The sequence below is a fragment of the Botrytis porri genome (assembly GCF_014898465.1).
Source record: "Botrytis porri strain MUCL 3234 chromosome Unknown BPOR_002, whole genome shotgun sequence".
Classification (NCBI taxonomy): domain Eukaryota; kingdom Fungi; phylum Ascomycota; class Leotiomycetes; order Helotiales; family Sclerotiniaceae; genus Botrytis; species Botrytis porri.
This window is the reverse complement of record NW_024066076.1, coordinates 3,103,648-3,119,355: the sequence shown is the minus strand read 5'-3', so window position 1 is coordinate 3,119,355 and position 15,708 is coordinate 3,103,648. Positions and strand designations below refer to the sequence as shown.

The 15,708-nt window shown below is 42.5% G+C and overlaps 6 protein-coding genes across 6 annotated transcripts; 3 read left to right on the top strand and 3 right to left on the bottom strand.

Moving 5' to 3' along the window:
* Positions 1-389: 389 nt before the first annotated feature.
* Positions 390-2,162, top strand: EAF01_001928 (uncharacterized protein; the record flags this gene model as incomplete). The annotated part of the gene is made up of 2 exons (XM_038910178.1): positions 390-497; positions 552-2,162. The coding sequence occupies 2 exons, from the start codon at positions 390-392 to the stop codon at positions 2,160-2,162; spliced, it is 1,719 nt and encodes a 572-aa protein (XP_038774990.1).
* Positions 2,163-2,187: 25 nt separating this feature from the next.
* EAF01_001927 (uncharacterized protein) lies at positions 2,188-3,091 on the bottom strand (the record flags this gene model as incomplete). The annotated part of the gene is made up of 2 exons (XM_038910177.1): positions 2,188-2,848; positions 2,919-3,091. The coding sequence occupies 2 exons, from the start codon at positions 3,089-3,091 to the stop codon at positions 2,188-2,190; spliced, it is 834 nt and encodes a 277-aa protein (XP_038774989.1).
* A 332-nt stretch (positions 3,092-3,423) lies between these two features.
* On the top strand, positions 3,424-3,884 carry EAF01_001926 (uncharacterized protein; the record flags this gene model as incomplete). Its single annotated transcript, XM_038910176.1, has 3 exons — positions 3,424-3,445; positions 3,521-3,790; positions 3,850-3,884. The coding sequence occupies 3 exons, from the start codon at positions 3,424-3,426 to the stop codon at positions 3,882-3,884; spliced, it is 327 nt and encodes a 108-aa protein (XP_038774988.1).
* Positions 3,885-4,685: 801 nt separating this feature from the next.
* Positions 4,686-5,250, bottom strand: EAF01_001925 (uncharacterized protein; the record flags this gene model as incomplete). Its single annotated transcript, XM_038910175.1, has 2 exons — positions 4,686-5,094; positions 5,147-5,250. The coding sequence occupies 2 exons, from the start codon at positions 5,248-5,250 to the stop codon at positions 4,686-4,688; spliced, it is 513 nt and encodes a 170-aa protein (XP_038774987.1).
* Positions 5,251-5,990: 740 nt separating this feature from the next.
* Positions 5,991-6,377, bottom strand: EAF01_001924 (uncharacterized protein; the record flags this gene model as incomplete). The annotated part of the gene is made up of 1 exon (XM_038910174.1): positions 5,991-6,377. One exon carries the CDS (start codon positions 6,375-6,377, stop codon positions 5,991-5,993), a length of 387 nt encoding a protein of 128 aa, XP_038774986.1.
* Positions 6,378-8,629: 2,252 nt separating this feature from the next.
* Positions 8,630-9,593, top strand: EAF01_001923 (uncharacterized protein; the record flags this gene model as incomplete). The annotated part of the gene is made up of 3 exons (XM_038910173.1): positions 8,630-8,954; positions 9,022-9,290; positions 9,363-9,593. The coding sequence occupies 3 exons, from the start codon at positions 8,630-8,632 to the stop codon at positions 9,591-9,593; spliced, it is 825 nt and encodes a 274-aa protein (XP_038774985.1).
* Positions 9,594-15,708: the final 6,115 nt, after the last annotated feature.

The window sequence follows — 15,708 nt, the reverse complement described above, 5'->3', positions numbered from 1 at the left end:
ATCTCAAAAATATTAATCTTACGTCATCGTTCTCGGTTCAAGGCAACAATCTGGAATTACAAGGCATCTCTGCATCTTTAGTGAGGGGGCTGCTTTCTCCAACCCTTGTCAGCGCCACCATCTCCGTGCTCCGATCCTCGCAATCAGTTTTCGACGAATTATCTTAATTGTGATTGTAAATGATTTCCAATCTTTGAATTTTTGTAAAGATAACGAGACTTCATCCACCTTTCAGATTCATACATCTCCGAAATTTATACAATATTTATACTTTTTTTACTTTCCAACCTACGCGCAGGAAGAGAAACTTGGAAAATATCAACTTTATAAGAATAATAACTTACAAGAAAAAGCGGCGCATTCAGCGTCTGCACCCCCTCATCGAAATCATGAGCGCGATTCTCTCAGCAGACGATTTGAACGATTTTATATCCCCAGGAGTCGCATGTATAAAACCTGTCGAGACTTTACCTGCTGCGAAGCCTTCTGCGGATAATGTATGCATATTCTCATCTTTCGCCTCTCAACTTAACCCTAATGTATCTGTCTAGGAACTCGAAATATCTTTCAACACCGACGCCCCCCTTCCATCTGATTTACCCCCTGCGCAAATATCTCTCACAGACTGTCTCGCATGTTCTGGATGTGTGACATCCGCCGAAGCCGTTCTTGTATCATTACAATCGCATGCCGAAGTATTATCACAATTAGATTCAGCACCTGGTCTTCGCCTACATAAAAGTGCGACGGGAACAGGTGTAACCGTAGAGGGACTCGAACAAGGAGGGAAAATATATGTCGCAAGTGTGAGTCCACAATCGCGAGCAAGTATCGCGGCTACTTTTGGAGTCACCGAACGAGAAGCAGGTTATATGATTGAGCATCTACTCAGTGGACCAAAGGGGATAAAGAATCGAGCGGTTTATCGGAATGCGTTTCAATGGGTGGTTGATACCAATATCACAAGGAAGGCATGTTTGGTACTTGGAGCTGAGGAAGTTATAGCTTCTATGAACGGCGCAGAAGAAACCAAGAAACCTATTCTGACATCTTCATGTCCTGGATGGGTATGTTACGCGGAAAAGACACACCCACACGTTTTACCACATTTGTCACGGATGAAGTCGCCACAAGCATTGATGGGAACTCTTATTAAGACTACACTAAGTCGGAAACTTGGCATTTCACCCGAGAGGATATGGCATGTAGCGGTTATGCCATGTTTCGATAAAAAATTAGAGGCTAGTCGAGAGGAATTGACCGACGCCGTTTGGGAAGGGACTGGAACTCGGGGTGTTAGAGATGTTGATTCTGTTATCACGAGCAAGGAGTTACTCATGCTCGCAGATTCTAGGCGTATTGACTTTTCCAAATTACCTCGGACTCCACTACCTTCATCCTCGCATATACCATTCCCAGATCCAACGTTAAACTCTTTTCTTTTCCCATCTAATCGCAGAAGTAGTGGCAATGGTAGCCGCGAGGCTGGTTCTTCTGGTGGAAACCTACATTATGCCCTTCATTATTTTGCATCGCAGCATAAGGGATCATTCGTCCAGACCATTAAAGGCCGTAACGCAGATGTTGTGGATTATACTGTTATCGCAGATAATGGCGAGATTTTACTCAAGGCAGCTCGATACTATGGATTCCGGAATATACAGAATCTTGTTCGACGATTAAAGCCAGCCAAGCCGTCTCGAATGCCAGGTGGTAAACCAATTGGAAGTGCCAGGCGGCCGAATGGTAAAGCTACTGGTCCTGATTACACATATGTCGAAGTTATGGCTTGTCCGGGCGGATGTACCAACGGGGGTGGTCAGATTAAGGTTGACGATCCAATAAACACAAGTCGATTGGAAGGTGATGCGAAACCCGGTCCACAAGAACAGAAACTGTGGCTGGCTCAAGTCGACGAGGCATACTTCTCTGGGGAAGAAAACTTCGAGTCCCCGAGCGTAGATGACCGTAATGATTTAGTTGAAGGAATTTCGCCTTCATACATTAAAGATACCCTGTCGCATTGGGCGACAACAACAGGCCTAGATCTGGATAGATTGGTGTACACGACTTACAGGGAGGTCGTCAGTGATGTCGGTAAGAACGCTGGTGATGCAGAAAGGGTAATAGAAATCGCCAATAAGATTGGCGGAGGCTGGTAGTAGTTGATGACTCTAGAGCAGAAAATCAACCCGTTTTCCCACCTCGATTTGCGAATTCAAATCCTCTACCTGTCGCATCGGGTCCTCTTGGTGCTCTAATAATTTGTTCGTTCTCTCGTGATGTTGGTGTAGATGTGCCTGATGCTGGTCGTGATCCTTCCCCATTTCTAGATGTCTTCTGTATTGTGAACGATCCAGGCTTAGGTGTATAGTTTGGATCGAATAATTCCTTTTGTCCAGTTCTACTGTCTGGCCTACTATCTGGTCTCCGAACGTCATTTCCTCTACCTCTTCCCCTTGCCTGCAGAGGGGGTGTTCCGTTCCTAGGAGTATTACTACCGCTACCCCCTCTCCCATTTCCAGAATTGCTTCTTGGCGAAGAACTTGTACCTAAGATTCTGGCTCTGGCTTCGTCGTATTTTCTTTGCTTTTCCTCTCGTTCACGTTGCGCCTTTTCGCGGAGTTCTTCAGCACTTGGTCCTGCGACAATTACTTCCTCTTCTTCCTCTGCTTCAACTGTGGTCGTTTCACCAGTACGAGGATCGATCTTAGTAACTGTTCTAGGAGCGGGCTTTCGAGATAGAAGTGTAAGAGGCGCTTTGTACGGTGTAGATAACGGGACAGGCTTAGCCAGACTTGGAGGGAGGAGGAACGGAAATTGTTCTGAAAGACCGCCTGGAGTTTCGCTATTGAATATTCGTGTTAGTAATTTAGAGTGCAAGACAGGATAGACTGTAAGCGTGTAGCAAAACATACGCAGATTCCCATATTCTCTTGTTAGTCTCCGCATGTTTTGCTAATAGTTCAGCCTTGGAAATTTTGGGTTCGTCCTCGACCGCTTTATTCGGTGTAGGAGCTGCATCCCATGCATCGGCTTGAGATTCCCAGTCGTCGTCCCAAGCACTAGGAGCCGATAATTTTTTGCTCATCTTCTATTGGATTTCGTAAATTTTCGTATTGATTCCTGTCTGAAGAATTGAGTGAAATGTGATAAGTTGTGGAGAGATGATGAAAATGGAGGGGTGTGCTTTTTGGGTTTGCAAGGGATGTGGCTTGGTGTATGGATGCACCACGCTACCTAGTGTTAGCTAGTGTAGCCTGCAGGGCAAGGCTGTGGGGGTGTTTGACTTCAGAGCTTCATTTGTTAGGTATAATCTCCAATTGTGAGAAATATATTCACTGCCATCAGACGAATAAATCTGCCCTCTTGATACTTTCCAGCTTATAGGTTCCCCTTACGGCGGTGTAAAAGTTTACCAAAATGTCAGCACAAGAATCTGCAGGTAAATAAGAGCTCCCATCCTCCAGCCTCAAGTTGTTCAACCCCAAAATCAATCATCTCACAAACTCTCCAACAGATCAAGAACAACCCGCAACAACAGCTGGGGCCGAAGCTTTCTCAAGTCAAGAACCTCATACACAAGATCACGCAATGGAAGCTCCTGACTCTCCACCCGATCTTTACTCTGCCCACAACCTTTCTAACACACCAGCTACCACACCTTCCAAGAGCGCTACTCAGGAAAAGGTTAACCATGGTGCGCCTGGTAGTTCGTGGAATTCAAAGAAATTCCAGGAGGAATACGATAGGGCATGTGATGGACTAGTTGACAAGAACTGGGATGGCAGTGAGTTTCTCTATACAAGTTGCGGCTAGGGGGAGTAGAAATGCTAATGTGAATGGCAGAAACCAGATATGGTGACCCTTTGTTGCAGAAATGAGGAGTCTTTAATGACTGGGTGACGGGCTAAAGTACGGATGAATTTTTATGATAGCATGATTGCGAAGCGGTCGAGACAGAGAATATGATGAAATGCATAATGGCTCGGGAGTCTGGAGGATTTGCTGGCGTTTTAGGAAGAGTAGATGGGAGAATGGCAAGGAAAAGCCTCTATCTGCTTCAAAATGGAGGTGTAGTACATGCCTGATTCTACAGCCTGTCTGATAACATCGCGTTTTCTATTTGATCTGCTCACTCTATTGGCTGTGGTAGTGTGATTATCTTCTTCTAATTGTATTATTGCTAATATACTAGAAGAACGTGAAGTCAATCCGAATTGAAGACTCAAGCTGCAAGTGCAAAGCACGTCTCAACCTCATCCAAAGTTTCACTGCTCACCCACCATCTAATCGTTACTCCGTGTTACCACATCAAAGTCTATTTATTATCTGTGCTAGTAGCAAAAAATCGTCAAATATTTGTGTTACGATGTCTATTGATGTTAAAAGTTAGCCCAGTCGTTTATTTGAGTTATATTGTTGGAACATACCAATACCGGGAGATAATAGCTCAATTTTGTGAAGTCTCCAAACCATTGAGGGATCCCATTGATGCTATTACAAACTATGTATTCAAATATCAGTACACTTTCACATATATTGCTATGCTATGAGATAAGGGGCAGAAAATTTGCCATACAGTCCAAAGTTCGATCCAAAACTGAACGGCCATGTAGCTATTGTTGGACATAATTTGGAGATTACTCACTGGAAATGGAAGAAATTGTTAAGCAGATTGGCCCCTAGTCTGATTCTGAGCCCGTACAAGTTTTCAACTTTCGTTTTTTATTTCGGGCCCCCTTCACCTTGCTTTCAAGCACCCAGTCGATTAGGACGAGCTGAAGTTCAAGATTTGGAACTTGAACTGGATTCGGATTGGCATCGTGATTTATTGGTCCTCTTGTGCTGAGATCGAGAACGGATTTGCAGATATTCATCAAATGGGCTTTGAAATCAAGATGAAACCTTGTATCGCAGTGGTAGTTGAGCATGATGTTACCATTCGAACTGAGTTCAACTTCGCTACTATCTGTATATCCACTGCGTTTCCGAAGTTCCAATACCGATAACGGATTGTTATCTCGCTCCACCTGCAAGTAAGGGAGGAAGACCATGCCAACAAATACGATGAGCTGATCAACATCGTAGAACCTGACATGGTTCAGGATAACCAAGGTCAACGTAAGGACTTGACCCCAAGGACCTATGATTCTTTGGAAAGGTTGGATTATCTGAGATGAGCTTTTGACAGATCACAGGCATTCTGGAACCAAGTGCGATCTCGGGTTGTGGGAGTGTGGTAGCCATCTCGTCGATTGCAGTTACGATTGTGCTGAAAGACAACAGGTGGCTTGCTTATTGAATGCAGTGATGGAAGTTTGCTGAATATTCTTGAGTGGTACTTGAAGAAGATGGATCAGTTGTTGTTTTGAGAAAGATGGTGGAGGTGAGATTGAAGCTGGGAGAAGGACTAGTTTACGGGTAGGTGGGTCGTAATATTCTTGAGCTAGTAGATATTCAATAGCTACTCAGTTTTAAATTCCCTACCCAGGTATAATGGAATTTGCAACAATTGAGTTCACCCTTTCATTGCATTCGTTCACTTCAGAATCATAGTTCTAAGTCTAAAGTTGCAGTTGAGATCGATTGGATGCAGAAGTTTGCCTTCACTTTTGATTACCATGCCATCGACTAAACTGCTCATTCCGCATAACTTGCTTCCTGCTAACCTTATTTCAATACCATAAAAAGACCATCGTGTAACGCTGCAATAATAATCAAGTTTCCCAGGTTGAGAATGATAAACTCAAGCTCTCCCAAGCGTCCGAGCCCCCACAAATGTCGAAGTAATTTTAGACGTTCAAAAACCCTGAGACTTCCCCTCAAACGTATTTCAGCAGCCCATCCTTTGCTCACAAACTCACTCCCTGTGCAATGTTGTTTGAAAAACATGCCATTGAAAGTCTGCAACGCTGTCTAGCTACGTATCTGTGTTAGCAATTTGGAACTCAAGATAGGCTGTAATACTATACCTGCTGCCTTCTATTCTATTCTGGTGCTCCCTTTCTTTTCTTACTTGGCTGTTTGGGACTATTAGACCCATTCGACACGATTTTCGTACCTCCGTTGGCGACAACTTCAATTACGGTCTTGATGGATCCTGCCAACTCCGAAAGTTTGCCTAGAACTTCACCCTGGAACTTATCTTCCATCTTGCCTTCAACCTTTGTCGAGACAGAAGCCTTCGATTGAGCTTCGAGCGCACGATCGACGAGAACAAGCTGAAGTTTAAAGTTTGCATGTGATTTGAGTGGAGCTGGGGCTGGCATAGAATTTGCTGATTTCTTGCAAAGTTCGAGGAAAAACTGGCAGTTCTTATCCAAGAATGCTCTGAATGCGAGGTCAAATTCGGAACCGCTGTGGGAATCTAACATCTGACGACATGACGATGTTGTACTGGGATGACTCCCACTATAATACGGAGTATATCTATGCATCCAAACTGCATGTGGGGGCAAAGGGTTATTGTCTCGTTCTTTGATAAGATATGGGAGGTATATCGTGCCAAGAAATATAAAAAAATCTGTTCATATAATGGTCCTCGATAGGATTTGACTGAATACAAATCAAGGCAATTGTAAGAACTTGGTTCAAGAGGTCGTAATCTTTGGCAAATTCTGAACACCTCTTGAGGAAACTCTCTTTTCGACGCAATTGCTCCGTATCTTGCAAGGACGAAGCTGTGCCTTCTTGAGTTGAATTGATCGCGCTCATTTTGCTCGTTCTGTCTTTAGTTATTTGATATATCACTGGAACTCCAAATTGATTGAGCTATCGTTTTGAATAAAAGGGACTGTGGTGATATTTGATCGAAGTTGTAAAGTGTAGAAGTTCAAAAATCAAAAGGTTACCTCAGAAACCTTTCCTCTCTTAGAATATTCACTAACGATTCAGTTTTGAATTCGAATTATGGTCTATATTCACCTTTCGACTAGGTTGACTTTTCAAGTGGAAACATCGAATTCTTGTCTATAAAACTGAAAGTGATTGTCTGATATGTATGGATGGATGTGTTCCGTCACCGAGATAATGAATAAATTTTGCGCGGATATCATTGAGAAGATAATATGTTCTGCTACATGAAAGTTTTTTTCACATCGAGAAAATGCCATGTTTGATAACCTGTGCATGACATATAAACAACCGCCATTGAGATGAATTTGGTACTCATGGAAAGCTACACTATTGTGCCTCTCATACAGGATAGGATCACTATTCGGATGAACACTCGGATGTGGAGATTTAGGCTGGGCAAAACTAATCTGCTCCTTGGTTGATCTACGAATAGTACTACTCACTTCACAAATATTCACTCGAATCTGAAAATAATCCAAGTCACCCTTGAACATCATCCAGGCCAAACTCAACATCAATGACTTGCAGAATCTCAAAGATAGGATCAAGATTCAAGAACTCGGAACTTTCAGATTGCCTGTAGAAGCAGTATTGGCAGGACCACATAGTTTAAAGACATATTTTACATCAGTTCTCACTAAATCGCCTACCAAGCTTTCAACTGATACAGAATTTGAGGCACAGATCATCTCACATCTGAAGTTTCTATCGGGGGCACCTGTGCCAGAAAGTCTGCACTTACAGCCTTTTCCTGTTCCGGTTTCTCGCAGCAGCCCAGAGAGAATTGCTGTTGGTGGTCTCTTTCATGTATGGGAATGGGCAAAGCCTAATAGTCTTGAACCGCAAGAGATAGGTTCCTAAAAAGTTGAGGCTATGAAAGCTATTAAAGATGGCGTTTGGACTGCTAGGAAGGATCTGATGTCGCTTGGAAGAAGAGTTGATGAGAAAAATCTGAGTACTTCAAGACTCACAGGACTAGTTTTTTTGAATTAAAAATTCTAATAGAGGTAGTTTTTTTCTCAAAATGATGATTGGCAACTTTTACTTTTTATGAAGCAAGTTCTAACCATCACAATTGAGCAGTAATGTTTATCTATGACTACTCTTCCATATGCCGAACTGAATCAGCTCCCACACGGAAGCCCCTAGATTCAACTCTGATTGAATGCTTTCCTTTAAAACAGGCAACTCATATCCTTAAATGATTGGAATCATTAGCACTGCTAAAATCCCGTCATGTGAACCAGTGTACTGAAGTAACCAGCATCTAAAAAACAAGCTCAATAAAGAATAATAAAGACTTAAGCCAATTTAATTTAACATCTTGTGACATTCTAGTCAGTGAATCTGCGAAAAATCTTCGGAGAGAGCGGAGGTATTTAATCGGAAAGAGGTGAATGTGATGGACTAGTTTAGCTCTTTGAACCTCTAATATTCCCATATTGAATTAAGAAAGTTCTAGGCCCTCTGCAGAGATTTTCATGTACTTAATTTGAGCTAAAATAATTGAATTCTATCTCCAATTTCTTCTTAAGTTGAAATAATGGAATATCGTAAGTTTCGTGCTCGCTTATTTTTCTTATTGAGACCTCTTTTCAAAATAGTCTCCTAGAATCTCTTTGTATCATCAACACGATAGAATACCTCGCTGGAGAACTACTCTATCCTTTGTTATTATAACACATCTATAATTCAGCTCTCATATCCCTTGGCAACTTGGCAAAACTTGTTCCTCTCTAGTTTTCCACAATCTTTCATCCTGGATTTCTCTATGCGCTTCACCACATTAGTGGAACCGTTATATAAGATGACACCAGCTACAGATGTGGAAACACTTCCATCCCCAGAAGTGTTGTATCATCGTCGCTCTTCGGAAGTCTGGTCTGATAGCTATCATGATCAAAAGAAAGGGGATCGGGAGTCAAGTGAAGGACTTCTCTCAGAAACTCACTCTATCGCTCCTTCAAAAATGAGATTTTTCTTCAAGAATTTACTGGGGATCTCGGTTTCAATCTTAATTCTCTTGAATGCTCTACAATTAATCTTGATCCTAACAACCAGCTCTCGGTCTTTAAAAAAATGTCTTGCTTCACCAGGTAATTATTTCTTACGTTTTCATTCTTAGTGCATGCTAGCTTTGACGATTCATCACGATAATAATAGGCTATAATCATACAGATATTCCGGAACTCAGTCTCGAACGCTCTCAAACTCGTCGGATCGCTCGCACCAGTCCTTTTACTTCACGCAATGCCACAGATGGTAATGAAGCCTGGCATAACATTTTACCTGGCCATGGTGTCGTCGCTTTACCCGAATCATATATCAAAAAGAACAATATACCTGAGTCAACTGCAACTCATCTGTATGATGGTGATACGGAGCCCAAACACATCTATTTTATCGAATCTTATCATGTTCTACATTGTCTTGTATGCTTCCCCCTATTTATCCATCTTTCCAAAAAATTTCTCGTCTTCCAACCAAACTCTAACAAAAAATAGCGTATGCTTCGTAGCCTCTACCATTCCTTGGACTACGGATTACCCAAAGAACCATGCCTTCCTCCACTAGATCACCCTTACCACTGTTTTGATCGAATCCGTCAATTCATCATGTGTAATCCAGATTATACATTAGTACCTAATATAGCAGGACACGATAAATCAGACTGGACACAACCGAACAAAAATTGTCTGGATTGGGATGCATTGAGGGATTGGGCGGAAAAGTAGCATGGAGATTATACGGATGATTTTGCACTTTCGGCCAAAGAGAAAGAGGAGATGGGGTATGATGAGGTGAATATTTATCATAATTATAGAAAGGGTGATGGATTGCCGGTAGGACAACTTTAGGAGTTAGTGAGCTATGGATTGTAGAGAGCTGGGAAGGAGGGAAGATGGAAGATGGTACAGGGAACCCATAAAGCATAGAAGATAGCAACGATTTTTACTATACACATAGTGCTAGAATTCTAGAAAGCTGGACCAATACACTGGTAAACGACCATGAATAGCATCTCCGATTTACTGCATGTAGTAGAGATAACTTCCATCCTTCAGCGGAGGTAACAGGGTAGAGCGGAGAAATGTTTCCACCTAGACCCACACCATCCGCCCTCCCTCCCGTCCGCAACTGCACCTCGTCCCCCACCACCCATATCCCATTCATTGACACACAATACTTCCTTGCCAATACACTCCTAACATACTCTGAAATTAAGCATGCTCTCCCATCAAATAGGAACAACAGTTCTTCCAACAAGCAAGTTGGCGCAGTGGAAGCGCGCCGGGCTCATAACCCGGAGGTCCCCAGATCGAAACTGGGACTTGCTATTCCTTTTGCCGTTTCTATACCTATCAATAATGTAATTTTGGATTACTCAGGAAAAGAATACAGACAGAAAGAAGTACAGACTTTTGTCATTTATTTGGGACGAGGGATTGTTGAATCTTTTCGCCTGTGGAATATTTCAATTCTATCATCATACGAGCGGTGGTTATTGAGTTGTGAGTTTGAGTTTGAATACCTACCTACATCGTATAGAAGGGGAAATTTTGACAGGTGGGGTGAATGGAAAATTTCCACATGGGTGGTCCTCTATGTTCTCTTTTATCCTACCTATCACAAGTAGAGAGAGCTCCACGTTACATCCATTTATGAATTTGTGGTGTGGGGCAGGAAATGGTGGGGTCTTTTTCGAGGGCTCGGCTAGCTTAGGGGATGTGATTTCTAACAATGAGTAATGTTTAATATCTTCTTTGGAGTTGCATGTGTTAAGACCTAGATAAGGTCTTTTACATCGTACATAATGAGAAGAGATATTGAAAGGCCTTATCTTGGTGCTTGAATCAAAAAATGCTAGCTAGTACAGCAAAACCTCTCTATAAGGATATCGGTTTTTATAGTCATTTTTAAGAATATATAGAGGTATCCTTATATAAAGGTTTATTAATAAAAATAAGAATTAATAATTAAAATCTAATAAATTCTATTAAGCAATATAAAGTTTTCTTCAAAACTCTTTAAAATCAATATCATTATTACCTCCTTAGAATTCAAATAAATCTAACTTTTCTAATACTTTCATTATCTCTTTATATAAGTGTTACGGGAGCTGCCTCTAGGATCATGTGGAAATGTCTAGAATTCTCTCGAGATAATTTAATCTAAACTTTAAATAGGAATTCAATAAGATTATAATTAATTACAATTTTCATAATTATAATAATAAAATTAATAATTATTCTTTGTTACGGAAGCTGCCTCTAGGGTCACGTGGAAGTGTCTAGAGATCTCTCGAGGTGGTTTAGACTAGACTTCAAGTAGGAATTCAATAAGGTTGTAACTGGTTGCAATTCTCGTAACTATAGTAATGAAACTAATGATTGTTCTTGAGCACGAAGCTCTACATTGTAATGAAACCCATTCCCTTATATAGACCTTCGTTCTCGTCTGGATAGCTTGGGTAGACTGTCTATCCTGTCTATCCACGGATAGCCTGGATAGCTTGCCTATCCTGTCTATCCATCACGTGACACTTGCCCCGTGACCTATATGATACTACTGCTTATCTAACCTGTGCTTACTAGATAACCTGTAACCGCTATCCCTCCTGTGCCTACTGTAGGATAGGTGCCAACAAAAGATAGGTACCTATCTTTTAATCATTGCTTATTGATTCGGTTACCGCTATCTTTCGTTACCCTTTAATCCAACTGTCCCTACAGTGCTGTTTTCGTAGGTTCCAACACCAAGGCCTTAGGTTTATCTTATAATCCATGTTGCGGTGCGGGTACCTCCGTAACACTATCCCCTTCCTAGACTAGCGCTTGTCCCAAGCGTCTATATAGCGGGGTTCCCCCATATCAATTTCTCACTGATTGACTAACTGCTTCTTTCTTTCAATATGCCAGTTGAGCGTACCAAAAAACGAACAGAACAAATATCCCTTGGTCAGCGGATTGAGAGGTTAGGAGTCGAAATGGTTGCATGCTCTCGTTGTGAAAAATCCAACAAACGTTGTGTTGGAATGAAAATTGGTCCTAATGTTGGTCGCTGTGCTGAGTGCTGTAGGCAGGGCAAAACCTGCGATGTGAGAGAGCGAAATCAAATGCCTTCCGTATCCGACTGGGAGTCCATTGATCGTCAGCGCCAGCGCCTTCGCGACGAAGAGGAAGAGGCCATGGCTAAAATTCTTCGTTTGCGCAAACAACAACGATTTCTGGATGAACGAGAAAAGAAAATGATAGCTGCTGGTCTTAGTTCTATGGATGAGCTCGATGCTCTGGAAGAAAAGGAAAAGCTGGAAAAAGAGCGTGTGGACAAAGAAACCGCAGATGTCGCTGCGCCCGTTCCTAGTGGTTCCCCCTCCTTCGACTTCTTCGATTCTTCGTTACCTCCGTTGTCTGATGCCGAGCTTGAGGCTTTGCTGGCAGATGTGGGTACTTCAGGTGGAATGCCTGTAGTTTCTCAGGGCAGCTGAGATCCTTCTTGAGTTCCCATGTGTTTTCCGAATGTGGGTAGTCTAACCATTTGATCAAATACTTGATTTTGCCCCTGACATATTTACAATCTAGTATTGTTTCAACGTCGTATATGGCGTTTGGGTTGACTGGTTCGATTTCTGTAAATGGCGCATTTGGCGCTCCTGGTGGTGCTGGTTCGAGCAAGGATATATGGAATACTGGGTGAATATTCATTGTGTCTGGTAATTTCAATCGATAGTTAACCGTTCCTATTACCTTATCAATTTTGAATGGTCCTAGTTTCCTATGGTCGAGTTTATTGCTTGGTCTTTTGGTTTCGATGTTTCGTCGTAGCAAATAAACTTTATCCCCCTCTTTAAGCGTAGGTTCCATACTACGTTTCGTATTGTAGTACGCTGCCGTTCTGGATGATAAGAATCTTAGATCAAGAGCGAGCTGCTCTTGTAAATCTTTTAGTTGTTCGACTTGTATTATTGCTGATTCGGCATTAACTTCTTGTGGTATCGGGATTTTATACGCTTGTGGATTAAACCCAAAATTAGCTCGTGCTGGGGTGATTTTCGTGGTTTCCGTTTCCGATGTGTTATATGCGAATTGTGCCATAGGTAATAGTTCTACCCAATTGTCTTGTCGATAATTTACATAGCATCTAAGATATGCTTCCATTGTCTGGTTGGTCCTCTCTGTTTGACCGTCTGTCTGTGGGTGGAAGGCTGTTGATAGCTTTCTCTTAATACCCATAAGTGCTAATAAGGTAGTCCAGAATTTCGAGGTAAAGAGTTTGTCTCTGTCCGAGATTATCTCATCTGGTACTCCGTGTATGCTTACTATGATCCGGAGGAACACATATGCTAGTTGCTCAGCATCCCATGTTTCCTTGAATGGTATCATATATGCAAATTTCGTTAGCCTGTCTACTATATTGAGTATCGCATCGTACTCAATTCCTGTAGTAGGATCTTTTGAGAGTGGTAGTTTAACCACAAAGTCCCATGTAATGGACTTCCATGGCTGAGAAGGCATGTCTGGGGTCTGGAGCTGACCATATGGAGCATGTCGTGATGACTTGTTCCGTATGCAGGTGTCACAATTTCCAACAACTTCTTCAACTATCGTTCTCATTCGTGGGAAGTAACTGATTTCCCGTATTCTTGCAAATGTCCTTGCAATTCCTTGATGTCCGTGTGCCGGCAACCCATGTTGTTCCGTCACAAATTCCTTGGCCATTTGACTCGGAATGTATACTTTTCCATGAAAGTGTATGGTCTCATTTTCTATCGTGAATCCTGGTTCTATTGCCTTGCGTATGCGTATAGCTGTAGCATCTTTGTCGTAATGTGATTGGATCTGTTTCCTGAGATGGTTATCCTCCAACAGGTGTGTTGCTGCAAGCTGCGGTGCATTGTAAACCAGTGATTCGCCTTCTTTCTTGAATATTGCGTATGATTCGTACGACTTATTTTCTTGGTATTCTGGTTTTCGGCTAAGAGCGTCGGCTCTAGCATTTTCTGATCCTTTAACATATGAAATCTTGAAATTGTAATTGGCCATGGTCTCCGACCATCTGACCTGTCGTCTGTTTAACTGCTTCGTTGTGGTGAAGTAAACCAAGTTCTTGTGATCCGTATACACCTGTACTGTGTATTTTGATCCTTCCAAATAAACCCGCCATTCTCTAAATGCATCGACTATCGCCAGTAATTCTTTGTCATATATTTCGTAGTTCAATTCGGCTGGTGATAGCTTTCGAGAGTAGAATGCGATTGGTTGCTATTTCTCATTCTGTCCTGGTTGGCTCAAAACTGCCCCTATAGCAAAATCTGAGGAGTCCGTCTCCACGATGATTTGCTTCTCAGGATCGAATGTCAACAGTATTGGCTCCTCGGCCACTGCCTGTTTGAGCGTTTCGAAGGACTCCTGCGCCTTGGCGGTCCATTCGAAGCTTCCTTGATCTTTTCTGGTTAACGTGGTCAAGGGTGTAGTAATTCCTGAATAACCCTTGATAAATCTTCGGTAGAAGTTGACAAATCCTAAAAATGATTGTACTTCCTTAATCGTGGTTGGTTGCTTCCATTCAAGCACTGCTTTGACCTTGTCTTTGCTCATCTTGAGCCCCTGGCTTGATACGGTGAATCCCAGGAACTCTGTTTCCGTAACGTGGAATTCACATTTGCTTGGCTTGCACAGCAAGTCTACCTTGGCTAAACTCTCAAGGATGCTGCTGACGTCCTTGATGTGCTGATCCTCATTGCTTGAGTATACTAGGATGTCATCCAAGTAGCATATACAACAAGTGTCTAAGTATGGTGACAACACATTGTTCATGAGTCTCATGAAAGTAGCTGGTGCGTTAGTTAGCCCGAACGGCATAACTTGATATTCGTATAGCCCGTATCTTGTTTTAAAAGCGGTTTTCCACTCCTCGCCTTCCTTCATTCTGATCAAGTGGTACCCGTTGCGCAGGTCCATCTTGGTGAATATTGTAGCTCCGCCCAATCGATCTCTTAATTCCGTAGCTAATGGAAGTGGATATCGATCCTTCTTGGTAAGCGTATTGAGCTTTCTGTAGTCCACAACTAGTCTCTTAGTACTATCTTTCTTAGGTACCCACATAGTTGGACTTGCTACTTGGGACGTGGATTCTCTGATCCATCCCTTGGCCAAATTGTCATCGATATATTCCCTGAGCGTCTTCAGCTCATCGGCTGACATTGAATAAATTGGGGTGTGCACAGGCATCTTGCCTTCCTCCAATATTATCTCATGATCCCATGGCTTGTGTTCTGGCAAAGCCTCATGGATCCCTGGTTCCTTGAACACATGTTCGTATTTCTTGTACTGTTCTGGTATCATAGGCTCTTCTGCCTTGATTGCGATTTCCTGCCGTGTCGTTGGCTTCTGCATTTGTAGAGGAGGTGTACTGGCCTTCGCTCTTAATGGAGGACCCTGGACTGGGTGTCCTACGTCACCGAAGTTGTTCGCGTTCAACTCCCCTTGGCGCGTGTTACGTCTCGCGGACGCCTCTAGCGTGTCTCCTTGACCGCATTTGCACTGATCAAAGGTCACTGTCTCTTGTGACCAATCTATCCTAGGATTGTGTGCCTTCAACCATGGCATTCCTAGGATGATCTGTTGTTGGCCCAATGGCACAACGTCAAGCTGTATAACCTCTGAATGTTGGTTTATGTTCATTTGTACTGGTCGTGTCTCCTGTGAAACGTTCCCGTCCAATCCTGCTAGCTGGCCATCAACTAACTGCAATTGATATGGTTTCTGTTTCTTCTGAAGTGGAACTTTCAAGTACTTTGCAGCTTCTGGTGCAATAAAGTTTCCTGTAGCCCCTGAATCTATCATGGCT